We start from the raw sequence: 27,586 nt of genomic DNA on the forward strand, positions 1-27,586 counted from the left end.
TCTAATATTGTTATGTAATGTAAACCTTTCTTTAAAGTATCCTCCACCCCTGAACTAAATAATAATTATGAATGAATAATTACGAAAATTTTTATTACTCAACAAAGCAGTTTTGAAAATATTAAACACCTGTTTAAGTATTTTGTAAAGCGTTTGAGGGCAGGTTATATACATACAAACACTCAACAGTGTTTTTAAAGTTTTTTGGTCTTTTATAACTGCTTAAGTGAATAGTTTGAATTTAAATTATTTTTAATAGCACATTTCAGTAACAAAAACATTCTTTATATTTACCGTCAGAGCATTTCATTACGGTAGTCCAAGTCAAAGCGAAAACAAGGTAAATCTTGCTCCAACCCTGCCAGTCTCTTTGTAGAAATAGAATCTCTCGAAAGTCAGTCTACGCCCGTAATTAAGGGATACATGTAACTTAATTAAAATAGAGCATCCTTCAGTAGGTTTCATGCTGCGGACTACCGACTGACACGAAGAATGTTAAATTGGAGAAACGTCATAGCTATACCGTTCGAACCTCTTTACAAATTCGCTACAATGGAGTGTATTATGTTTGTGTGTGTGTAATTACATTGAAGATCTTTATTTGGATATACAGTCATGCAGATCTTATTTAATAATATATTTAATTACTGTACGTCTGAAAGGTATTAGTACGGGAACATTAATCTGAATAATCTGAAAATAGAGAAGAAGTAAAATCATTCACGAACTCTTTTTTCCGCAATATATACAATCCGTTATAATGAATAAAACTTTATTTCTTCTTCTTAAAGTGCCCTCTCCTCAATGGAGGTTGGCTACTACAATTTTAAAATCTTCTCTATCTTCAGCTGTTCTTATTAGCTGTTCAAAATTTAGCCCTGTCCATTGTCGGATGTTTCTGAGCCACGATAGTCTTTTCCTTCCTAGGCCTCTCTTTCCCTCAATTTTTCCTTTCACTATAAGTTGGGCATATTGGTACTTATTATTTCTCAGTATGTGGCCTAGGTATGATGTTTTTCTAACTTTTACTGTGTTAAAAAGTTCTCTTTCCTTGCCTATTCTATGCAGCACTTCTTCGTTTGAGGTATGCGATGTCCATGAAATTTTAAGCATTCTCCGGTAGATCCACATTTCAAAGGCCTCCAATTTATTTACGGTTGATGTTTTTAGAGTCCACGTTTCAACTGCATATAGAAGAGTCGACCAGACGTAGCATTTTGATAAACGTAGTCGAATTTCGAGTTTTATTCGAGAATCACAAAGCAGTTTTTTTATTTTTTCGAAAGATTTTCTGGCCTGTTCTATTCTCGATCTTATTTCTAGATCAGGATTTAGGCTGCTATCGATCCAACATCCCAGGTACTTAAATCTATTGACCTGTTCTAAAATGTGCCCATTTATTGTGCAAGGTTGAGGTATGTTTTGATTTTTTCGGATTGACATCACTTTGGTTTTTTTAATGTTTATTTTCATACCAAATTGCTCACAGGTCGAGTTGGTCTTGTCGATGAGTCGTTGTAGACCTACGTCGGAATCCGCAATTAACACTGTATCATCGGCGTATCTGATACTGTTGATATTTACGCCATTCACCTTGACTCCATCCTTGGAATCCTCCAATGCTTCTTTAAATAGAAACTCGGAGTAAAGATTAAACAGCAGAGGCGACAGAACACATCCTTGTCTAACTCCCCTCCTAATTTCTACTTCTGCGGATGTGGAACCTTCGATCCTAACTCTGGCGTTTTGGTTCCAGTACAAGTTTTTTAAGATATTGATGTCTTTTCCATCTAAACCGACTTCTTGCAAACGTTCTAATAGTAGGTCGTGTCTTACTCTATCAAATGCTTTTTCGAAGTCTATAAAGCATATAAATATATCTTTCTGTTGGTCGTAGCATTTTTGGGCGAGAACTAGTAAACTGAACAGGGCTTCTCTCGTTCCCATGCCGGCTCTGAATCCAAACTGATCGTCTCCGATGATTGTTTCGCACTTTCTATAGATACGATTATGTACGATTTTTAGTAGGACTTTTACTGCATGACTCATAAGGCTTATCAGACGGAACTCATTGCAGTGTTGTGGGTTTGGCTTTTTTGGTAGTGGGATGAATATTGACTCCAGCCAATCTTGGGGTATTTTACCTGTATCATAAATGCGATTGAATAAAAGGACAAATATTTCGATATTTTCTTCGCTGATTAATTTTAACGTTTCTGGGTATATTCCGTCTGGACCTGGGCTTTTATTTGTTTTAAGATGATTAATTGCATTTATGATTTCAGATTTCAGAATTGTTGGCCCTTCGTTGTTATTTTCCAATCTTGGTTCTTCTCGTATGTCGTGAAAAAGAATTTTAATATAGTTTTCCCATTCTTTCAGTTTGTCTTCCATTGATTCTAGCAGTTTGCCATCCGTGTTCAGCATGGTGTGAAAAGTCGTTCTCTTGGTAGTCGATGTAAACTCTTTTACCCTTTTATGTAAATTAAAAAAATCGTGCCTTTGTTGTAGTTCTTCTATTTCCACGCATTTTGTTTCCAGCCATTTCTCTTTTGCTTCGGTTATTTTTTTTCGAATTATTCTATTTAGTCTTTTGTATTTATCTCAAAACTTTATTTGAAAGAGGTAAAAGAAATAAATTAGACTTACTCACAATCTCACAATATGTCTAATTTATTTCTTTTACCTCTTTTAAAATGGACTCACACAAGCAACACATTCATGACTTAAAACTTTATTTATTAAGTTAACCCTTAACCGATTAGCTGTTGTCTTGCACACAACTCTGATTATATATTTCAAAATAACTCATAAATGAAACTATTGCAAATTTACAAACTATTCTTCTTCTAAGGAGGTGCCATATTCCCAGGAACGACTACTGAAACAATTTAATGTGCTTAACACATTGGGTGTCACTTGTAACAATATAAGTTGCTTATAGGGGGTTGAAAGTGTGAACTGAACAATTACTTGGTTGGAGATAGGGTAAGCAAATAAACTGAAACGTTTGCAAACGGCTACTGTTGTTATGGTTGGTAAGCTGGGTCGTGAATAAGTGTCTTTATTTGAGGGACTGGAAGGGGTAACTACAAAGAACGAAATAAAAAAAATACTTACAGAGATTTCCAGGGCAACAAACGCAAGAAGGTCCTAAACTATTTAAATTGGACGTCGTTTAAAAGAACCATCTTGCTGGATAGAAAGAAAGGCTTTTCTTTCCTAAAAAATTTTTGAGGTTGAAAATCTTTTTAAAGAAAATAATTCTCTCCTGGTTTAAAGAGAAACATTACATATTTATTATTATTTCACATTAACAGTTATTACAAATAAAATTATCAAATTTATTAACAAACCTTACATTATCGCTATTTTTAGCAATTTAAACAATTAATATAAATCAAAATATTCTTATTTTGATCATTATTACTTACATTGAGTTTAACCTTTAAACAAAACAGAATTCAGAATTTTGGTTATGTACCAAATGGCAGAAAAGGATAATAATGACTGTCAGATGTCAAATATATATTAATTATTAAAGTTAACTTTATTTAATAGAAGACTAATATGACAATTAGCTCATCCATTTAATAATTTTATTTATTTATATTTTTTTTGTTTGCCATAAAAACAAATCTTTGTGTATTAATAAAAAAATGTTTATTTTACTTAGAAAAATATGAACAAAAAGTACCTTATTTTACTGACAGTGTGTTTCCATTAAGAAAGTTCTTAGGATTGGATACAAATCAAACACACTGTCCCACATAAACTGGACATGAAGACACAAAATGGACAAATCTTGGGGAGGTCAATAATTGAATTGGGCTTTATCCTGGGCTGAATGTGATTATCCTGGATGATAACAAAATGTATTCCTCAAAAATCGGCAGCTTAATTCTCACTTAAAACCATCTGGACCTCTCAAGACGTTGGAAACGCTGTTTTTCAAGTTCCTCGCATGGGATACAGCACAACAAATTGGTGATTAACTAACTCACTGAACAAAGCAAAAAAAATTGCCGATTTTTAAAAAACTACATGCCGAGATCTTATCTCTTTCGAATCCAAACTGCTTCTCCCCACTGCTACTACACTTTATACTATTTTTCGATGACCAAAAACTAATAACGAATAACGAATTTGAAGAAAATCCTGACTAAACAATAAAACCGACTGCTTTGGCAGCGACTCATCGAGAAGTGATATCATTCTTCCAACTCGGTATAAACAAAACATAGACGGAAAACAATATCAAACGAAAGCAATTTGTGTCATTTTAAACAAACTAAATATGTTTATATTATCAATCTTGGCGACGCAAAAAGATTGAGAATATTTTTCGATGTTTTAATATATACGAGGTAAATCAAAATGCTACACTACCATGCTTATAATGTTTCTATATTGATATCGGTCACAGACGTTTTACCTCAGAAACAAGACCAAACACAGCTTCATCACAAATGCTACTGGAAACGGCAGAGATGAGGGTACTGAGAAGAATAACAGTAAACACGCTGAGAGATCGAAAGAGAAGTGAAGACATTAGAAGACAATGTAGTTTACAGTGTATAAACGAATACACACTAAATAGAAAAAAAGAACAAAATGGGAGAGACCTGTGTCGTCACAATAGCAAGATTTTAGAACAGGATATTACAAAATGGCTGCTTATTAAATATTAAATTTCGACTTGCAGCTACTAATCTTTCGTTTCGTGCATGCCATACTATACCATTTGTAAGAAATAGTAACCCATCTATTAGGTAGGTACCTAATTAGCTAATAGTTGCCGATCTATTAGTAATTGTAAATTACCATTTATGTATTTAGATCATAATTAAAAATGTGTATAGATTTATTAAGTGACGGAACGTTACAGGGCAAATAGGAGTCGAATAAAACGAATCTCGTGATGGCAGATCAATACATATATAAACATAGCTATAAAACCCATGGAGAAGTTGGAGCTGGAGTATATGGAGGAAACCAAGGCCAAGCCTTAGTGAAAGCCTAGGTTGCCACTCTACTATATTCCACATGGATATTAATGTTATAGAGGTATGCGTGCAGAAACTAATAAAGAAATGCACGGATAGATCTATAAAAATAATATCTGATAATCAGGCGTCATTAATGGCACTGGAATCGAATCAGTTGACTGTATTTAGGTTGGAACTGACTTTAAAATCCGATACGTTTCATTACGTTAACATCGAAATATGTGCTTTTAATGGTAAGAAATTTGAAAGTAATATTTTAAAATTGTTCGAGGAATCAGATCGAGGTGCAAGTCAAGTAACATGGATAAGGCATGTGGCCTGCGCCACAAACCTTACCCCTTTTTTATTACTCCATATATTATTCTTAAAATTGTTTGCTCAAAACGTTTAAGCAGCTTCTGGTCCTTCTATTTAGTGACCACCTTTCTGCTCCAGATGTTAGCACTGGTCTTTTTAGTGTTTTCTAAACGGTCACTTTAGTTCTTCTGGGTAGTTTTGATGCAATCTTTCTTTTTAAACCTTAGTAAGACCTATTGGCAAGCACTATTTTTTTTATTTCTTCGCTGACGGTATTTAGTTAACAGCGTCAACAGCGTCTTTACTCAACAGCAAGCCCATGTATATAAACGTGTCCACATCTTCTAGATCTAAATCGTCAATTATTTTTATTCTAGATGTTTGGTTGCTGGACCTAGTTATCATCATCATTAGCCGTTTAGCGTCCACTGCTGAACATAGGCATTCCGTAAATATTTTCATTGCATTCGATCTTGAGCATCCTGAATCCAGTTGTGCTGGATTCGCTTGATGTCTTCTAAACACCGTTTTGGACGTATGATCGGACCAGGCCTCCATTGTATTTCTTAGTCTCTTTTTCATCTCTGACTCTGACAATATGTCCTGCTTAGTTCCATTTCAGCGTTGTAATTAACTGCGTCCGGGACACCAGTTTTTCTCCAAAGTACCTGATTTGAAACTCCGAGGTCTCTGAGGGACATATTCAACATTGACCTCTTCATTGCTCTCTGTGCCCCTTCTATCTTATTGATTACTTTTCTGGTAAGGGTCAATGTTGCTGCTTCATAAGTTGAGCTGAAAGTACACATTGATCAAAGACCTTTCTTTTCAAGCACATCAGAATATCTCATCTAAAGACTTCTTTCAGTTTTCCGTAAGCTCATGTTAGTCCTATTATTCTGTTTAACTCTGTTGTTTGATTGTCTCGTTGAGTATAATACATACTATCTAGTACAACACATATACCTATTTGGTCTTTGGTCATTTGTATTAAATGGCATTACACCACAATTACAGCAGATTATAATCTTCGTTTTTGTGGATTCAATGCGTTTCATCAGATAACCAAGCTGGTCAAGTTTGTCTTCATATTCTTCCTTTATTATAGTTCCAACTTAACTCTACCGGCAAGAGGCCTGAGTAGCTGATTCATATTCGATGGCGGCGGACAAGACATCAACCAGCGTTTTGTAACAAGTTAATCGCAGTGTTCTTTACATTTTCATGATCACGAAAATAAATTTTTGAACAGCCAACTATTTTATCATGTCTTTAGGAGCTATTGATAAGCACTATTCTCGCACTTATCTGGTAATATCTATCTCATATTCTTGAAAAGCCTTATTTCGATCTTGTCTTTGATTTTTGAACTGGCACTGGTAGAGTCTACTCTACGGCTATAGTCGGAAGCACATCCAATGCGTCTCCTTAAAGAGAAATAGTCAGGTTTACAGCCTTTTGTTTTCTGACCATATATTCGCTCTTGCAGCGAACTTGAACTGTTTCATGTAGTTATTCCATGACGATTTTTTGTCGAAAGTTATGATTTTAACACAAACAGAACCTCCACTCCCTTTAAATGTTGACCGTGGTTCCAATTTACATTCCTTCTCGTGTTCTTTTGTCTCTACTGTAATTGATTAAATTTATCTGTCTTCTGTCCCTGTTTGTTTACCTTTTTTCCAATGTCTTTCAGTTCGTGTTCAAAGGAAAAAATCTTTTTAATCTATTTTATTTTTTCTTCAAAAGACAACTTTGTTTTTCAACGAAGATATTTTATCGTCAAAACAAAACATCTCAGAAGTGATTTTAAAAGTTTCCAAAGAGATGTTGTCAAAAATTTTACTCTTCAGAAAAGAAATATCGTTAGAAACTTTATTTTCTAAAGAAACAATGTCCGTACAAACTTTGAAAATCTCAGCAAAACTTTCGAAACATCAGAAGAAACTATTCTGAAATTATTTTCTTGTTGCATCTTAATGTAGTTACTATTTTCGTTGGGAATGAGACACAATATAAGTTTAAAATAAGTTTATTTTTAATTACTATTTAAATGGGAATAAGCCACAATTAAAGGTTAAAATACGTTTATTGGCGTTTGAATTTCCACTTCGGAAATCGTTCACAAAATACAAACATTAGTAAATTAAACAAATTTTGTTTTTTGTTACTTAGTGAAAAATTCTTCTAATAATTTAATTTTATCTGACTCATCTATATTGACAATTCAGACATACCTTATACATTTTAAAGTAGACGACTTTAAAATGATATTGCCAATATTGTTAAGTTGCGTTCCTGGGACGACTTTACTTATAAGATAGTTCATTCTATTACATGAAATCAACTTTAACTTGAGAATATCCGTCAGAAAAGATCGTAACATGTAATTCGTCTTTAAAAAGACAAATACATGCCATGATGACAGTAAAATTCTCCTGTTAGTGATTCCATAGTAAATTATGAGGGAAAAACCAGGAAAAAAACCTCATAATACTATCCCGACATGGTAAGTATTTGATCATGCATTTAGTTTACCTTCAATAAACACCAAATTCCGATTTTATATGTTTGTTATTTAAAAAACATAAATGATGTATTCTCTATATGTTACTGACTTACCAATACTGGTATTTTTCTTTTAATAACTTCCTCTTTCAATATGGGTAACCAGATCCTACTACATTCTGCCGAGGAATTTGCGACACAATTGGTCTCATTGTATTGTCTCATCATACACAGAATGTAGTAGGATCTGGTTACCCATATTGAAAGAGGAAGTTATTAAAAGGAAAATACCAGTATTGGTAAGTCAGTAACATATAGAGAATACATCATTTATGTTTTTTAAATAACAAACATATAAAATCGGAATTTCTTCTTCTTCTTCAAGTGCCCTGTCCGTTGCGAACATTGGCTATTAACATGGCAATTCTGATCTTATTTGCGGCGCTTCTGAATAGTTCGACCGATGTGAGCCCGAACCACTTCCTCAGATTTTGGAGCCACGAGTGTCTTCTCCTGCCTGGCCCTCGCTTACTGTCAATTTTTCCCTGGACAATCAATTGCAGTAGACGGTACTTATCGTGTCTCAATATGTGGCCTAGATATTCAAGCTTTCTTTGTTTAATTGTATTCACGATTTCTTTCTCCTTCCCGATTCTTTGGATTACCTCTATGTTGGTGACATGTTCGGTCCAGGATATACGAAGAATGCGTCGGTACACCCACATTTCGAATGCTTCTAGTTTTCTCGTGAGCGTCTCCGTCAGCGTCCAGGCCTCCACACCATACAGTAAGATCGGAAAAATGTAGCATTTAACTAGACGTAGTTTTAGGGGAAGAGACAAATCCCTGCTTATGAGGAGCTTTTTCATATTGCTAAATGCTGCTCTAGCTCGTTCTATTCTCGCCTTAATTTCTGTGGCCTGTTCCCATTTTGCATTTACGTTGGTGCCAAGGTACACATAAGATTCTACATGGTCAATTAGTATGTTACTTATCCGTAACTGTCGAGCAGGCTGTTGCTTCCTGCTTATCAGCATCCACTTTGTCTTCTTGAAATTGAGGCTCAGGCCGTATTCCTCACTAACTGAATAAACTCTTTCCATTACCTGCTGTAATTCGTCTATGGTACTGGCAAGGATCACCGTGTCGTCGGCATATCTTATATTGTTCGTTAACTCGCCGTTTATTTTTATGCCCTCATTTGCATTTTCCATACATTTATTAAATATTTCTTCGGAATAAATATTGAATAGGAGTGGGGATAATATACAACCCTGACGGACACCTCTTTTGATCTGCACACTTTTAGTAAGTTCATTGACAATTTTTGCTCTTGCTGTTTGACCCCAGTATAGGTTTGCCACAATTCGAATGTCCTTGTCGTCAATACCTGTCTTTCGCAGAATATCTATCAATTGTTCATGATTGACATTGTCAAATTCTTTTCTAAAATCCACAAAGCACAAATACACGTCCTTATCAACGTCTCTACACCGCTGTATAAGCACCTGGAGAGCGAAAATTGCTTCTCTAGTTCCAAGTGCTTTCCGAAAGCCAAACTGCGATCTATCAATATTTGACTCACATTTATCATATATTCTTCTATAAATGATCTTAGTGAATGCTTTAGTGACATGATTAATCAAGCTTATAAGCCGGTAGTCATCACAGATCTGGGCATTTGGTTTCTTCGGGATTGTAATAAATGTTGACTGCAGCCAGTTCTCCGGGATTTTACCGCTATTATATATGTTGTTAAAAAGTTCAACTAGATTATCAAGGAACTGTTTGTCTGATTTACATAGGATCTTTAATATTTCGCAGGGTACATTGTCCGGACCTGCTGACTTATTGTTTTTTAGTGCTGCAATGGCATCTTCTATCTCCGATTTAAGGATTGAAGGTCCTGTTTCTCCTTCTCCATATAGGTGATCATCAGTCCTGTCAGATGCAAATAATTTTTCTATGTATGATTTCCATGTTTCTAAGATCGTTGATGGCTCCGAGATAAGATTTCCATCGCCATCTTTTATGCTGTTGGGTGACTTATTGAATTTCCTCTTGTTTGTCATTGATTTTATTTTTTTGTGCATATTGTAACTGTCGTATTTTCGTTCGTATTGTTCTATTTCCCTGCATTCGTTGGAAAACCATTTTCCATTTTGGTTTAAATAACAAACATATAAAATCGGAATTTGGTGTTTATTGAAGGTAAACTAAATGCATGATCAAATACTTACCATGTCGGGATAGTATTATGAGGTTTTTTTCCTGGTTTTTCCCTCATAGTTTACTATGGAATCACTAACAGGAGAATTTTACTGTCATCATGGCATGTATTTGTCGTTTTAAAGACGAATTACATGTTATGATCTTTTCTGACGGATATTCTCAAGTTAAAGTTGATTTCATGTAAGCGAATGAACTATCTTATAAGTAAAGTCGTCCCAGGAACGCAACTCAACAATATTGGCAATATCATTTTAAAGTCATCTACTTTAAAATGTATAAGGTATGTCTGAATTGTCAATATAGATGAGTCAGATAAAATTAAGTTATTAGAAGAATTTTTCACTAAGTAACAAAAAACAAAATTTGTTTAATTTAATAATGTTTGTATTTTGAGAACGATTTCCGAAGTGTAAATTGAAACGTCAATAAACGTATTTTAACCTTTAATTGTGGCTTATTCCCATTTAAATAGTAATTAATTTAAAATGCCACAAGAAAATAGCTTCAGAACAATATTAAGTTTATTTTTGACGTTATAAATATTTAATGTTTGTATTTTGAGAAAGATTTCCGAAGTGGAAATCGAAACGTCAAAAATAAACGTATTTTAAACTTATATTGTGTCTTATTCCCAACGAAAATAGTTATTGCATACGAAGAACTTTTGAAATATCACACAAAACTTTGCTTTGTAGAGATGCGAAATCAACAGAACCTTTGCTTTTTAAAAAAACAATGTTGGTAGAAACTTTTTAAATATCAGAAGAAACTTTATTTTCTAACGATGTAATCGACAAAATCACAGCAGCATTCCTGACCTCAAAAACATACGTCTCTGGATCAAATCCTTCTTTTTGCAGGACGTTAAACAGAGTTTAATTTTCTATCTTCCAGTTGAAGTCATAGATTCTTTACTCTAAATCTCCAATTCCTGTAGCCATTTTTCTCAGAATTTATTTTAATATTCCACTTTTGACACCAATGTAATGTTTATTTTAATTTATTTACACACTTCTAACACTAACACTAAAACACAATTAAATTACTTTTAAACATTGAAACATTTATTTACTTAACCCTACAAATTTATATTATTGACTAACTCGCTATAATCTAATTTTCCTTATTTATAAAGGGTGTTTTTTTAGAGGTATAGAACTTTGAAATGGAATAAAATAAAGATTATTTTTATAAATTGACATGAAATTGACATTATTCGCAAGTTATTCTTTTGACATTATAATTTAAATATGATTTCTGGCATATCACTGTCATTGCTGGCTCTGACGTAGTCTAATCTGGAGGTCAAATTTTCGATCACTTTTTCGAATATTTGTTACCGTATATCGGCAATAACGCAGCGAATGTTGTCCTCCTAGTGGCCAATCGTTTCGTACTTATCCCCGTAGACTAGACATCTCCAAATAAAATAGTCTAGCAGTGTTAAATCGCACGATCTTGGAGGCCAATTCACGGTCCGAAACGTAAAACTATGCGGTTACTAAACTCTTTCATCAATAAATCAATTATGGCACGAGCTGTGTGACATGTTGCGCCGTCTTGTTAAAACGGCAGCTCCTGCACCTCATAGTTGATCAATTAAGGAATGAAAAAGGCAGTAATCATGGTTCTATAGCGGTCACCATTGACTGTAACGATTTAGTCAGCATCGTTTTTGAAGAAGTACGGTCCAATGATTTTACCATACCATAAAGCACACCAAACACGCCTGACAATTAACGGTAGTGCTTTAGAACAAGTTGAAAACTATCACTATCTTGGCACAATAATTAATCACACAAACGATTACTCCAAAGAAATCAAAGTTCGAATAGAGAAAGCACGTACAAACTTCAATAAAATGAGAAAGGTACTTTATGCAAGAAAACTAAAATTGGACTTGAGAGTTCGGCTGGTAAGGTGTTATATTTTCTCGACTCTGCTTTATGGGATAGAAGCATGGACACTTAACGCGTCGACTGCTAAAAAGTTGGAAGCATTTGAAATGTGGGTGTATAGAAGAATCCTGTAGATATCATGGACCGAGCATGTAACAAACAACGAAGCCATGAGAAGAATCAACAAAAGAATGGAAGTATTGGAAACCATCAGGACACGAAAGCTGCAATACCTGGGGCATGTTATGCGTAATGAAAGATACAACCTACTTCAATTGATTATACAAGGGAAAATCCAGGGCAAGAGAAGTGTAAGAAGAAGAAGAAGAATCTCATGGTTGCGTAACTTAAGGGAATGGTACGGATGCACATAAATTTAACTATTCAGAGCAGCAGCATCTAAGATCAGAATAGCCATGATGATTGCCAACCTCCGTCGCGGAGATGGCACGTGAAGAAGAAGAAAGCACACCAAACAGTCAGTTTTTCTGGATGTAATTGTTTCTCATCATACATTCGAGAACTAACTTAACTTTAAATAGGGCAGTTTTGTTTGTTGACGTAGCCATTTAACCAAAAGTGAGCTTTATCGCTAAAAAAAAATTCACTTATAAAATCGGAATCAACGGCAATCTCGTTTTGGACCCACTCACCGAATCTATGAATCTACTCCTTGCTAGGTGATGATGTACCTTCAGTTCTTGCATGAGTTGGATTTTGTAAGCACGCAAAGCATGCTGTATGCACTGTGCGGCGTGTCTGTGGATTCACATTACCATTTAGAGTAAACGTGGTGCAAAAACGTTCTATGGTTAATCGAATTACTTGCTCCACAGAACCACAATTTTAAAAATAAATTTGTACAATTTGGAAGCACTGTTCAGGCGTCAAGTCTATTCATACTAAAATGCCAAACCAAACTTAACATCAATCACTTGATAGCTGTCAAAATGGCCGACATTTAAAAATGTGTTACCAACTTATATTTCTATACCTCTAAAAAAACATCCTTTAGTAGGATCATTTTTCGAAATATTCTTCTAAAACGCCATTAAATTCTCGCGGCAGCGCACCCGTTGCGCATCTCGGGCTATTGCGAAGTTTCAATCAGAGGCGTAGAAAAGCTATTGTAACAATGTGATGAGAAACTACATATTCTTCATATTATAATGCAAGGTAAATTATAGGTAAAAGAATGCCTGGTAGATGACGAATTTCATGGCTGAAAATTATGAAAAGGTGAACTGTCAATACAATTACAACGGTTTAAAACCACTGTAAACAAACATATGTGGGCGACAACTATCATTAAAGTCCAATAAAGAAATAATACTACAAGAACGAGATCATTTATCTGCACGTCAATATACTGCAGAAAGGAGACTTAGGGCCTGTTATTCGAACGCTAATCAAAACTTGATTGTAATCAAATATTTAATTAAAATCAAATACGTCACATTTGAAGTTATGTTGACTGATTTATTTTATTGTTTTGTGATTTAATTTAAAATAAACCATAATTAAAAACTCTTTCTAATGTTAATTTCATGTTTTTATTTACAAATCAATAATAATAATAAGCAGTTTTTAATAATTTTGATAACTGCTGTGACGTATTTGCTTGTAATTAAATATTTGATTACAATCAAGTTTTGATTAGCGTTCGAACAACCGGCCTTTAATATTGTAGAACTGATTTTTGTTTATATTTTTAGGAAGATCTGAAGTAGAAAATATAGTGCCCGTCGGCAAAAACATTTATAATATATACGTTCTCCAAACTTTGGATATTGCTTCGTTAGGCCAAATCTGACACGATTTCCCTCTGCGAATTTTTTGGTTCTAAGGCATTTTTTCTTTAATTTTCCCAAAAATGTTCACCCGTCAGATAGGAAAATTGGAAAACAAGTTCCTATAGACGATATATTCCTTTAATTAAAGAGCTTAAAAATTATCAGAAAATCACAAAAATACAATTTTCTGATGATAAATATAGATTATTTATCCCGAGTTATTATCTCCGAATATTCCGGAGCCTTGCAACATCAATTGCGATGTACTAAAGCAACAAATTCAGCAAGTATCTAGATTATAAATAAAGCATTGTAAAACTATCTTTTTTAGTCTGACAGTCTGACATTAATGTGATAATAATCTGTTATATTTGTATTTAAAGTTTGAATAATATATATTTGGAATTGCAACTAAAATCTTTGCTAGCGCAAATAAAAGTTTATTTTAAGTGTTTATGCTTTTGAAAAAAGTGTTTTTCGAAAGAACATTTATAATTATTCGCATTTGACGATACGAACATGAAAAACTACTGTGACAAAATTCACAGATAACCAGTTGAGTTTTTCAGAATACATTCATTAACAGCAGCAAAAACAACTTTTCATATTGTCTGATGGAACTTGTGTTCCGATATGTTCCTGCCTGAACGTTTCTGACCGGAGAAAATTTTCGGAAAAATTAGAGGAAAAAAAATCATGTCAGGCTCGGCCTAATAAAGCGATACCCAAAGTTTGGAGAGAATATCTATCATAAACTTTTTTGCCGACGGACACTCTAACTAGAATGTATCAAGTGGTAATTTACGTAGCTTCCTTGAAATAAAGCCTAAAATTAAAACTTAATAACTCAGATTTTATGAATATGTGCTGAGAATGACAAAAACAGAATAATTACACATGCATGATAAATTCTCACGATATATCAGAGAATAGGCGATCCTAAGTAAACGAGGTCAACTTCTCGACGTCAATATCAAGTAAACAAACCTTTTTATTAACTGAATATGAAAAAAATAAATTGACTCTTTAAAATAACTGCTCAAATTTAAAAAGTGTTGTTTATGTATTACAAAATGAGTTCTTTATTATGTATAAAAACTGTACTTCTCTTGAACAAAGTTTAAACCGCGAAACTTTGTACTTTTATTACATTAAAATAAACTTTTTGTAAAGCTTTTGAATCGGGTCCATTTAGTAATGAGTTTTTGTGCTCTTTCAGGACTGGACATTACAAATTAAGTTCGTGCAGCAAAGAGATGCCGGCTTGTACGAGTGCCAAGTTTCCTCTCATCCGCCCATTAGCATCTTTATTCAGCTAAATGTAGTTGGTACGTTCTTGATATTAATCTCTAGTTGTTTTTAATGTGTAACATGTCGTTGTCGTGACTTTGAAAGCTTTATTGAAATGTTAAAAGTACGCGACAGAAACTGTAAATTATTTAAAAAAATAAAGTTTTTTTAATAAAACCGATATACAGTGTGGAAAAAATATTTTCATTTAAGAAAAATTTCGATAATCTCATGTTTTTAACAGTTTTTATTAAAAAACAAATTAATTTCATAAAAGTATGGGAAACTGAAAAAATAAATATATTTGGGCGTTTTTCAAAAATGCTCAGAATTATTAATTTATTAGTGGTAGATAATTCTTTTTCTACGCTGTATATAACTAAAATGTATTATATACCCTGGGATGACTATCCTAGCTTAAAGACAATGTTATCAATTAAAGTTTTATACTATTTTACAATTACTTATATTTTTCTCATATTGGCTATTACGTATTAATTTTATGAAGTTTTTTTTATTTTAATAACGCATCAACCACGCAGGGTCATTAGTGTATTTAGATTAATTTGACAGTTGATGCAATTAGTGTATATACCTACATAAATTTACAATAATAATATGTGAGTTACAATGTATGTTTTAGATCTTTTGAAGTAGTTGACAGTCGTTAAGATAAAAAAATATTTTTTGGGTATCTGTATTTTGTTCTAGGGCATCTCTAAGGGAGTTGGATATGCTATATTTGAGTCGTTCACTGTTATATTTGGGACACTGTATTAAAACATGTTTTACCGTTAGAACACTGTTGCATACTTCACATACTGATTTATTTTTGCGCTGTAATAAAGTGTCATGAGTAAGTCGTGTATGGGCGATACGGAGACGGGTAAGTAATATTTGCTCTCTCCTGTCTTTTATTTTTGGTTTTCAAAGATGTGGATGTTTGATAACTTCGTATAGCCTTGATGGAGTGTTATTCCAACTTTGTTGCCATTTTTTTTTCCATTTTGCCATTTTGTAGAATTTAATGTCTTTCAAATATTTCAGCACTTGGTTGAACTGGCAGCTTAGTAGATCCTTCATGTTGGTAGAGAGGTTATTTTTTCTTCTTTCTTGGGTGTATGTTTTGCATTCTAACAGCATGTTTCACAGTGATTTGTGTCTTGCAGTTGTGGCAGAAAGGGATGGCTTCTTTATTTATTAAGTGTATATGGGTTGGTATAGTATGTCCAATTCGTAGTCGAGTTATTATCACTTGTTCACAACGTTTGAGTGGGAGTGGTAAGGTGGTGCCGACAGTTTCTATGACATCTTTTAATTTGTTGAATGTGGCATTCCAGTTATTCTGTCATAAGTTAGTAATATGTTTTTTAATGGAGGTTATGTGGCCGTTTCTTGTTAGCATGTATGATACAGGGATGCTTTCATCTAGTGCAGCTTCATTCGCAAGTTGGTCCACTGCTTCGTTTCCCTTGATTCCCACGTGTGATGGCACCCATAAAAAAGTTATTTCTATGTTGTTTGTTGATAGTAGTATGAGTTCATTTTTTATTAGCATTATAATTTCATTTGATGGATACAATTGCTGTAAAGCTTTTAGTGTACTTAATGAGTCAGATATTATAATATAATGAGGTGCGGATTTTCTTCTGCAAACTTTCAGTGCCTCTAAAATAGCCAATGCTTCTCCAGTAAATATGCTACAACTCGGAGGGAGTCGTATTTTTAAATGGTCTGCTCCATGTATGTAAGCGGCTGCTAGTCCTGATTGAGATTTTGATGCATCAGTGTAGATATGCTCAGAATTTGGATATAGGGATATTATTTCATGGTATGATTGATGTATTACTGTTGGGTTAGTGGATGTTTTGGGAGAGCGAGTAAGAGATGTATTTACAATTGGTGGACTAGTTGACCAAGAGGGAAAGTTTTGGGTTGGATTTATGATGACACTAAACTTCTCAAAGTCGTAACCACTGAATTTAATTCTTTCATGAAAAGGGAGTGTATTCATAGGTTTATTTTTGTAATTATTGATACATTTAGGATTTAAGATATTTGAATGCATGGGATGATTTGATGATACACGAGTTGCATAATTTAGTGACAATTGTTGCCTTCGTAAGTGTAAAGGTAATTCGTTAGCTAATACTTGAAGGCTATTGGTTGGGCTAGTTCTAAATGCGCACAGAGCAATTCTTAGTGACGTTGATTGAATTGAGTTTAGTTTTTTTAATGTAGTTTTTTTGGCAGTACCATAACATATTGAGCCGTAGTCTAATTTGCTACGTATACGTGATTGGTATAAGTTTAATAGGGTTCTTGTATCTGCTCCCTACGTACGGTTTGAGAGAATTTTCAGGAGATTAATTCTAGGTTGACATTGTTTTTGCAAGGTATGTATATGACTTTTCCAGTTTAGGGTGCAATCTAGAGTTAACCCCAGGCAATTTATTTCATTTGTTTCTTTAAGAATATGTCCATTTAAAGTTAGATTAACTTTCTTTATATTTTTCCGTTTGCTGAATATTATGTACTGTGTTTTTTCAGGAGAAAAGTTAAAACCAGTTTTAAGTGACCATTTTTTCAGCGTGTGTAAAAACTTCTGTATTACTTCAGCTGCACATTCCACACTTCTGCTTTTGTGGTAGATAATCAAGTCGTCTGCGTATAAATTGGCTTTAATCGGTAATCTCATTTCGTCCAAGATGTTATTTATTGCAATCAGAAACAATGTTGGGCTTAAAATGGAGCCTTGCGGAATTCCATTTTCAAGAGAGCGTGGACTAGAGTTATAACCGTTAGCTCTTACTTCAATGTGTCTATGAGTTATGAAATTTTGTATAAAAGCTAGTATGTGACCCTCAATTTCAAATTTCTGTAGTGTTTTTAAGATGTTATATTTCCATGCAGTGTCGAAAGCTTTATTGATATTGATAAAGACAGCTAGTAATTTTTGATTGTGTAGAAATGCTTCATGGATTTCAGACTCAAGCGATACTAAGTTGTCAGTAGTGGATCTGCCTTTACGAAACCCACTTTGATAGGAGGGCAATAACATTGAGTTTTCTAGATGCCATACTAGTCTATTATTTATAATCTTTTCCATTAGTTTACACATACTACATGTCAAGGAGATTGGACTATATGACATGGGATCGTCTTTAGGTTTGTTGGGTTTAAGAATTGGGATGATAATTGCATGGCTCCATATCTTGGGAAATATATTATTGAAAAATATTGAGTTAAATAGTTCTAGGAGGATAAGTTTAGCTGATTCTGGAATATTTTTTAAGAAAATAGGTGGAATATCATCTGGACCGGAAGTGGTATTTTTAAGACAGTTTAGAGAATAATCAAATTCTTGTTGAGTTATGTTTTCATTTAGGGGCGATTTGCTGTCATGGATTGAAATTTTAAAGGATTCTTCATGATTTTTGTATTTAATGAAATTTGAGTTTAGGTTGCTATCACTAGAATTTAGTTGATACACATCGGCTAATACGTTAGATATGTCTTTTTTGTCGGTAACAAGATTATTATTGTAAGAAAGAGTATTAATGTTGATGTAGCTGTTTGATCCTTTAAGGTTTCGGATCTTTTTCCAGATGGTTTCGATAGGAGTTGAGGGGTTTATTGATGCAACATAATTATGCCAAGACTCTCTTTTGCTTTTTTTAATTAAATATCGAGTTTTTGCCCTAAGCTTTTTAAATTCCTGGAGATTAGCATCTGTTTTATGTTTTTTAAGAATATTCAGTGCGTGTTTGCTTGCAGATAATGATTTGGCAATTTGCTGATTCCACCAGGGTACCGGTATTCTATTACAAGTTTTTGTTTTACCGATAGCTTTATGCGCTGCCGGTATAATTATATTATTTAATGTACATATGTTTTTGTCAATGTTTCTAGATAATGTGAAGTTATATAGTTTTTCATCGATATACTGCTGAAAAAGGTCCCAATTAGCGGTTTTTATTTTCCACGTCTGGTAAATTGGATGTGTTGTTTCTTGTTTGTCATTTAGAATGTCAATTATGATTGGAAAGTGATCACTGTCATAATATAAGTATTTTAGTGTCTTCCATTGTAATATAGTTGCCAGTGATGGACTGCATAGTGAGATATCAATGGATGAAAGATTCCCATTATAGGAATTAAACCTGGTGGGTTCCCCAGTATTCATAAGTATTAGATTTGAATTATTGATTGTGTTTTGTAATAAGTTGCCGCATTTGTCTGTTTTTGAACTTCCCCAAGTGGTGTTATGGCAGTTTGTATCCCCTAATAAGATTAGTGGAGACTGTATCTGATGTAGTAAATTAGTTACCTCTTGTATTTGGCTTTCCTGTGGGTGTGGAATATATATATTACAAATGTTTATTTTCATTTTGTATATCACCTGAACTGCAACGGCTTCGAGATTGGTATTTAGATTAATAGGCTTAGCTTCAATATCATTTCTGACAAAGATAGCCACGCCCCCACTGGCGTGTTCTGTACTCCTATTTTTTAGAAAGGGAGTATAATTTTTTAGGTTTATTATAGAATTCTCTTTGAAGTGAGTTTCTTGTATACACAGTATTAGTGGAGAATATTTTTGAATTAATAGTTTGAGTGATTCAAGGTGAGCGAAATACCCGTTTGGGTTCCATTGAAGGATTAGTGATTTATCCATCGGATTTTTCGGTCTCTTCCGTTAAAGATGTGTGAGTGGGGTTAAGTTTTTTCTTTAGTCTGGTAATGTTGTTTTTTAATTTAGAGTTGTGAGAGTAACAATGAAGAAAGTTAATGATATCGGTTAATTCGGAAGGTTCATTTGAGTAGTTCTTTGAGATAGTTTCAGGATGTTTAGCATGAAGAGTATTAACTAGAAAGTCGCATATTTCATTAAAATTTAATATGAATGGAGGTGATCGGTTTTCAATTTTGTCTTTCATCAATTCTAGAGAACAAATAATGTCGTCATTAGAGGTTTTATTTTGCTTTTTAGGTTTTTTTATTTTATGTGTGATAGGAGGAGTAAAGATTTGTGACTCGGTTTCTGGATTATTTTGGTCGATGTCAGGTGAGGATGAGATTTGTCTTTTAACTTGAGTAGATACTTGAGTAAGTTGTTTATTAATATTAACTGAAGGTTGCAGAGTTACAGTTTCAGCAGGATTATTAATAATATTTAGATTTGGTGATAATTTTTCTTTTGGTAAGGAGGGTTGACTTGCGTTTTCTATAGTTTCAGTTATGCTGGCGTTCGTTTCCATGTTTTGTTGTGTTTCAGCATCTCTATCATCTGTTTCAGGTGTCGTATTTGGAGAGGATTCTGAGGGTACGTTTGAGGAGTTAGTAGTTGTTATGATGGGACAATTTGTATCGTTATGTCCAATAGTCTTGCACTTAGAGCAGTTTAGTCCATCAATAGAGAGGAATAAACGATAAGTTTTATTGTAGAAGACATTGAAGGAGTCAGGAATGAAGGTATTATCCAGGGGCGAAATAAATACTTGCCGTCTGAAGCTTAGGACGTGGCTATATTCGGTTTCTGTCATACCCACTCTTAGGAAAGTCATCTTGGAAACTGCAGTGATGCCTAATTTTTGTAATTCTGCTTCAATGATATTGTTTGGAATTTAAGGACATATGTTAGAAATTACAAGTCGTTGTGCTGGTGTGATTAATCTTCTTATCTCTATTTCTGACTCATTTATATAAATATATTTGTAGGAATGAAGAAGCATATCGACTATGTTTTTGGTAGAGAGGTAGATACATATTCTGTTGTTTGGAATTCTCGATGCAAACAAGACGTTACGTAGACCAACCAGTGATCCAATTGCTACAATGTAATTGTGGATTTTGATGCCTTCGATACTGGAGAGTACTACTGCTTGGTCCTCTGTTGGGTATTTGAACGTATTTACTACATTGGAATAAGTAGTTTTTGGTGTATTTGAAGTAGAAGTAGTCATATTGTTAATTGAAGTCATTTTTATTTTGTTTCCCGCGTTACCGCATGTCCGGTCCTGTCACCGGCCAAAGAACCGGCGTGGATCAGTTCCGAACGGTTCCAAAAAACCAGTTGATAAAACCAGTAGGTTGAACTTGATTTGAATTGTATAGGTTATATTTATTATTGTAATATCTTATATAAAGGTTTTTGTTACTCACGGTGGGTTGAGTCGATTGGTATCAACACTGCACTATTGTTTGTTAATATTATTTAAGGATATCAAATTTTTGTTCCGTATTTTACATTTAAAACTTGAAAAATAACAGAGCGGTTTCAAACGTGGTATAATCATGCCACTGTCAGGGCCGTCCTACCTTGTTGCCATTTTTGAATTCATTTTGTTTTATGATTTTAAATCGTTTTGTAATAATATGTTACTTTATTCGGACATCGGGTGAGCTGGTGCGTTTTTAGCCAGTTTATCTACAACTTCGTTACCCTCAGTTCCTACATGAGAAGGCACCCATACTTAGAAGTTCTTGTTTGAAATGTTTTTAAGTTCTTTTTTAATAAGAAGTAGAAGGAAAAGATGGTTGTAATTGACGACAATTTGAAACTAACTGAAAAGTCTTCCGAATAATTTGCTGCTCCAATTCTGTCTTCATTTTTTGACGCATCGGTTTATACGTTGTAGTTATTGCTATATCTGTTTAATGGTATATGAAACTTTTGTTTAATGACCGTTGATGATATCTCTGATTTTTTTAGGTTTGTTAGACTGTTGTCGATAATAGGAATATATATTGTCTAAGGTGCAGGGTTGTGGAATTAATATGATTGTATTTGTTGTGTAATTTGATGTGTTTGTTGAAATTTATTTATAAATCGATCAGAAACGTTATGCAGTACTGGATTATTTCGGTTTGATGACACTGCTGCTGCATATGTTATTCTTAGATATTGTCTTCTGAAAGAAAGATGAAGTTCTCCACTTTCTCAATAGAGACTTTGAATGGAGCTTGTGTAGTGAACACCTAAAGAAATACGTAGACATCTATTTTGGATAACATCCAGTGACTTTAGCATGTTTTAAGTTTGTATTTAAGAATATATATATATATATATATATATATATATATATATATATATATATATATATATATATATATATATATATATATATATAGTAAACTATTAAATATTGGGGAAATCTGCAAGAAAGACTCGAATGAGTATCAATTGTTTCGCCGAACGTTTTCGCCAAAGAAAATTTTGGCTTCTTCAGGGCTGAAAGAGAATAAATTATAATTAGCTACCATATATTATCTATTAAAACATTATTGATCTTACCGTAACTTAGAATTGTAGAGTTAGAATATTAAAAAACTTTGCTAGTAACATAGTGGTGTTTTTTGTTACTATGTGCAAAAAAAGTTTTTTTAAGGTTTGAAATGTATGGTAGCTTTGAACTTAACACGCAAAGGTTTACCCAAGGTTAATCGAAAAACCCAATGTAACTACATTTAAAAGGAGGTAATTCTTTGAATTGTCGGCAATAACTAAATTTTTGATTTTTAGAAAGTTTAAAAGTGAGGTTCTATTTTAGCCAAAACGCATGCGCTGACAAATTGAAGTAGTTCTTATGAATCTTTATGTCGTTAAGGTTAATTGGTAAAAACGAATGAAATTAAATCCCAGTATAGGGAAATATTATTTTGGTTTTCTTTATTTAATTATACTCTATTGTTCATGTCTTATTATATCTTATTGAGATGTATCTAAGAAAAGCAAGGGAATGTTATCTTTTTTAGCTAATGAAAATTAATTATAATGGTAGATTAGTTGTTAATGGATATATCAGTCAAGTTAGTTATCTGTGATGTTGTATTGTTCTTGGTATCTGATTTAAGTAAGAAGTGGTATATATCGCTTAAATTCTTAATGTCACTCTTAATATTAATGGAGAAATCGTTAAGGAAAATATAAGACATTTCAATGAACTCTCTTTTAGATTTATTATTCTCACGGTGGAGAATTGTAGTGTTCGTATAGTCCATGAGATGACCAGTGGAATAGACATGTTTGGCTAATGCACAACGGTCAGGGTGAAGTCGAGAAACACTTTTGTGTAGTGTAATACATGATTTCAATAATTGAGATGTTTGACCGATGTAGGAGTTGTTGCAAGAGAGACATGGAATGTTGTAGACAATATTACTACGCCTATCTATGGGAGTCTTTTTTTTATCTTAGAATAAAGATTATTAATTGTTAGGGCTGATCTACAAGCCACATTAAGTTAAAAAAAAACATTAAAAAGAGAATGAAGACCTAAGAAAATCAAAGAAGCACTTCCAACAGTACAGCAATAGTTATGATTTAATTTTAACTTTAGGTAGCATTACTAACTATTGCTGTATTGTTGGAAGTGCTTCTTTGATTTTCTTAGTTCTTCATTCTCTTTTTAATGTTTTTTTTAACTTATACGTTTATATAAAAAAACAAAACCACATGTTCTTTTTGCTGTGCTTAGTTTGAACAAATTGTTAACTTATCTAGTTCAATTTATTGTTTATACATCATAATCGTATAATGTCCATTTACTTAAGTGTCTTTACAACTTTGTTATCACTGACTGCTACATATCTTTTTAAGATAACACATGTAACAACTTTTCCATGCTTGTGTGGTTTTTTCATATTGTTCTTTTTAGATGAACTGATGATGCTTTCTGATTAAGAAAGCGAAACGTCTTCAATAAATAGATGAAGTAGCCATCAACTTTGTCTTTTTTCTCCACCTTTTGACCGAAAAAACCCACCACTCTTTTGAGTGATCCTTAATTTATATTGGATTGACGGTCGTACTCCTTTTCTCGATGATATATATATATATATATATATATATATATATATATATATATATATATATATTTAAGAAATACTTGTATTGCTAACGATTTCTAGTTTTCACTATATTTCTTCTTAACTGTCCTCTTTAGCTCTTTATATTTGAAAAATGAAAAGACTGATACGTTTTGCATACACTTATGATAAATCAAAAGTTGGAAAAGGGGAAGTATTTTTGAAGTGTGTAAAAGATTTTAATTCTTAGCTAAGAACTTTCGGCCTACAAAGTCATCTTCAGAGCTATGCTACAAGAGAGCAATGACATAAACACTTACTTCAAATGAAGGGCCTAATGTGAAACAATTACAAGCCGCAATAAGTTAAAAGTAATATATTTGACTCTGAATGTTAAAAATAATATTATAAAATTTGAGAAAAAACAGTCTTATTTTTAAAAAAATTGCTTGTTATCATTACATTAAGAATAAATACCCCAAATTACATTTACTCAACCAGCTCGGCGACCTCATCAGCAATATCAGGGGTGACATCCTCTCATAAACTATTGTAGAAGGGATGATACACTGAAAGTATGTAGGGTAGTAATGATTGGTTACTTTTACGAAATCCGAATGGGCTCAATATACTTCTCTTTTAAATTAGGTACTTTTTCTTCTTCTTCTTTAAGTTCCACCTTCTATTGAAGGTTGGAAATCATCATGGCTATGCGGACTCTGTTGACTGCCGTTCTAAAAAGTTCTGCACTACTGCATTCAAACCATTCCCTTAAGTTCTTTAGCCAGGATATTCTTCATCTTCCCACATTTCGCTTTCCTCGGATTTTGTCTTGCATAATAAGTTGTAATAATGCGTATTTTTGCCCTCTCATCACATTTCCTAAGTACTCAGGTTTTCGTCTTTTGATAGTTAATACTATTTCCGCCTCTATCCTTCTAGTTACTTCCACGTTTGACATTCTTTGAATCCATGATATTCGTAGAATTTTTCTGTAACACCAAAATTCAAAGGCGGCCAACTTATTCAGATGGACTTGTTTTAGTGTCCACGCTTCCAAGCCATAAAGAAGATTAGAGAACACGTAACATCGAAGCATTCTCAAGCTTAGTTCTAACCTTATGTCCCGACAACAAAGAAACTTTTTAAATTTAATGAATGATGCACGTGCTATTTCAATGCGTGTCTTAATTTCTTTGGTTTGGTCTACATCTGATGTTATCCATGTTCCTAAGTATTTATAGTTATTTACACTCTCAATTTCAGTATCTTCAATAGTCAATTGGATATTTGCATGTGCAGATTTAGTCATGATCATGCATTTAGTTTTTTTTTTAATTTATCTTCAGTCCGTACTCATGACAGCGTTCTATAAGGCGTTGCATTACGTTCTGTAAATCATTTTTGGTATTCAAATGTAAGTTATTCAAAACTTCTCCATTGATAGATATACCTTCTATTGAGTCTAAGAGCGCTTTTAGAAATACCGCTTCACTGTAGACATTGAAAAGTAGTGGGGACAGCACGCAACGCATTTTGAGTTTACTGGTTGTCAACTATTACCTTGGCAGTTTAATTCCAATATAAATAAGATATTAATAAGAATTTTCATATCACAACTGTCAATATTTTTGCTTTTTAATATATTTACAAGCTTTTTATGCCTTATCAAAATGCCTTTTCAAAGTCTACAAATTCTATGTCCTGATTCATGTCCATGCATCTCTGAGCCAGTACATTCAAGCCAAACAAAGCATCTCTTGTACTCATACCATTTCTAAAGCCAAATTGTGTGTCACTAATTTCATATTCAAGAGTTTTAACAATTCTTCTGTGAATTATTTTCAAAAATCTTTAAGTGTGTGACTCATTAAAGCTATTGTTCTGTGATCTGAGCAAGTTGTTGCACTTGGTTTTTTGGGAATTGCTACAAAGGTCGATTTCAGGCATTGTCTGAGGATTGTGGCAATCTGATATATTAGATTAAAGGGTTCAACCATTACATCAATAACATCTTCATCGATGAGTTTTAATAATTCGATTGGCACAACATCTGGTCCAGTAGCTTTACTCTCTTTTGTGTTGTTGATGGCATAGATGACTTATTCTCTTAATATTGGTGGTCCGGTATCCTCGGTGATTTCTAATGGCAGTTCTTCTATTTCATCATTAAATAGTTGTTGGATGTAATTGGTCCAGTGATATAATCTCTCCTTCATATCAGTAATAATATCCCCTTTATCATTTTTAAGAATATTCGTTCTTGTACGTTTTCTAGAACCTGTAATTTCTTTGATTTTTTTGTGTAAATTGAAGCTATCATACTTTTCATCCAGATCTTCTATTTCCTTGCATCTGTCGGAGAGCCACCTCTCTTTTGCTTCTCGAATTTTCTTTCTGATGTTTCTTTGAATTTCTGTGTATTTATTATTTACTTTATGTTTTCTTCGTTCTTCCATAAGTTCAAGAAGTTCTACTGTCATCTAAGGTTTTGTTTTTTCTCCAAGTGGCTTAAGGGTTTCTTTTCCAACTGACACAAGGGCATGTTGAATTTTTTCCCATTTTTGGTCAATATTTAGAGTTTCCGCATTATCTTCTTTGACTTTCCTTAAGTTCTCGTTTATTTAAACTTTCGTTTTCGCATATGTGTTGATTTTCTTGGTGCTAGGGCTGTTGACCTTTTATAGTTTCACTCTTATCGACAAAACAACCGGGTTATGGTCGAAGGATATGTCCGCTTCTGGATGTTTTAGATGATATCATAGACTTTCCATATCTTCTGTTGATGATAGTATAATCTATTTGATTTCTGACTATTTTATTGTTATTGTCAACTGGTGACCTCCATGTATATAGTATACGTTTAGGAAGTTTGAACAAGGTATTTTTAATTATGAGTTCCTCATTGGCACAGAAATCCACAAGCCTATAGCCACGTTCATTCCTTTCCCCGAGTCCATATCGTCCCACGCAAGTCTCCACTTCTCCTTGGCCCACTTTAGCGTTCAAATCGCCCATTATAATATTTATATCTTATCCTTTAGTTAGCCTTAAGACATTGTCGATTTGTTCATAGAAGGCCTCTATGGTGTCTTCATCGTTGTCTGCAGTAGGTGCATATACTTGGATTATATTTATTTTACGTTTCAGCTTTCAGGTAAATTCTGAAAATTCCTATCAACTATAATGCCAACTCCCAGTTTATACTTGGATTGGTTGTTTCCAGAATAATACATTGTTCCATTCATGGTATTACAGTTTCCTGATTCAGGCCATTGTATATCGCTAAGGCCCAGTATGTTAATTTTCATTCTGCACATTTCCGACAGAACGTTATCCAGTTTGCCTGATTGATATAAACTTCTTACGTTTCATGTTCCGATTTTCAAGGCTATAGAGTTATTCTTATTTAAATTAGATACAGAAAGCATATTTAGATATCCCTTCTTGACAACAGTCACGGGGTTGTAGATACGATTCACAGAATGCTTAACGTAAAATGATTTTCTGTTATTACTCTTGAATAAAAAGGAAAAAACATTGGAAAAATCTAAAGATTGCTGGTCATCAGTGCGAGTACTTTTTTTAATGTTCTCCAACTTCTCTAACGGCCCGTTCACACATGTCTCCGTTTTACTGTTCCGTTTTATCGTGTACGTGTTTTTTTCGTCGATGTGTAAGTAAGTATGCTCCTTAACTGATTCAATTCCCGCTTCTTTACACCAAGGGACATATCGAGCAGAATAGA

The 27,586-nt window shown here is 33.4% G+C and overlaps 1 protein-coding gene across 1 annotated transcript in view; it reads left to right on the forward strand.

Annotated features, from left to right (window-relative positions):
* dpr13 (defective proboscis extension response 13) overlaps positions 1 to 27,586 on the forward strand; it is a 258,704-nt gene that overhangs the window by 60,675 nt on the left and 170,443 nt on the right. The window contains exon 3 of the mRNA XM_072540668.1: positions 14,957 to 15,065. Within this exon, the coding sequence (XP_072396769.1) occupies positions 14,957 to 15,065 (109 nt within the window). The remainder of the gene's footprint in view (positions 1 to 14,956; positions 15,066 to 27,586) is intronic.

The sequence above is a fragment of the Diabrotica undecimpunctata genome, chromosome 8, assembly GCF_040954645.1.
Source record: "Diabrotica undecimpunctata isolate CICGRU chromosome 8, icDiaUnde3, whole genome shotgun sequence".
Taxonomy (NCBI): domain Eukaryota; kingdom Metazoa; phylum Arthropoda; class Insecta; order Coleoptera; family Chrysomelidae; genus Diabrotica; species Diabrotica undecimpunctata.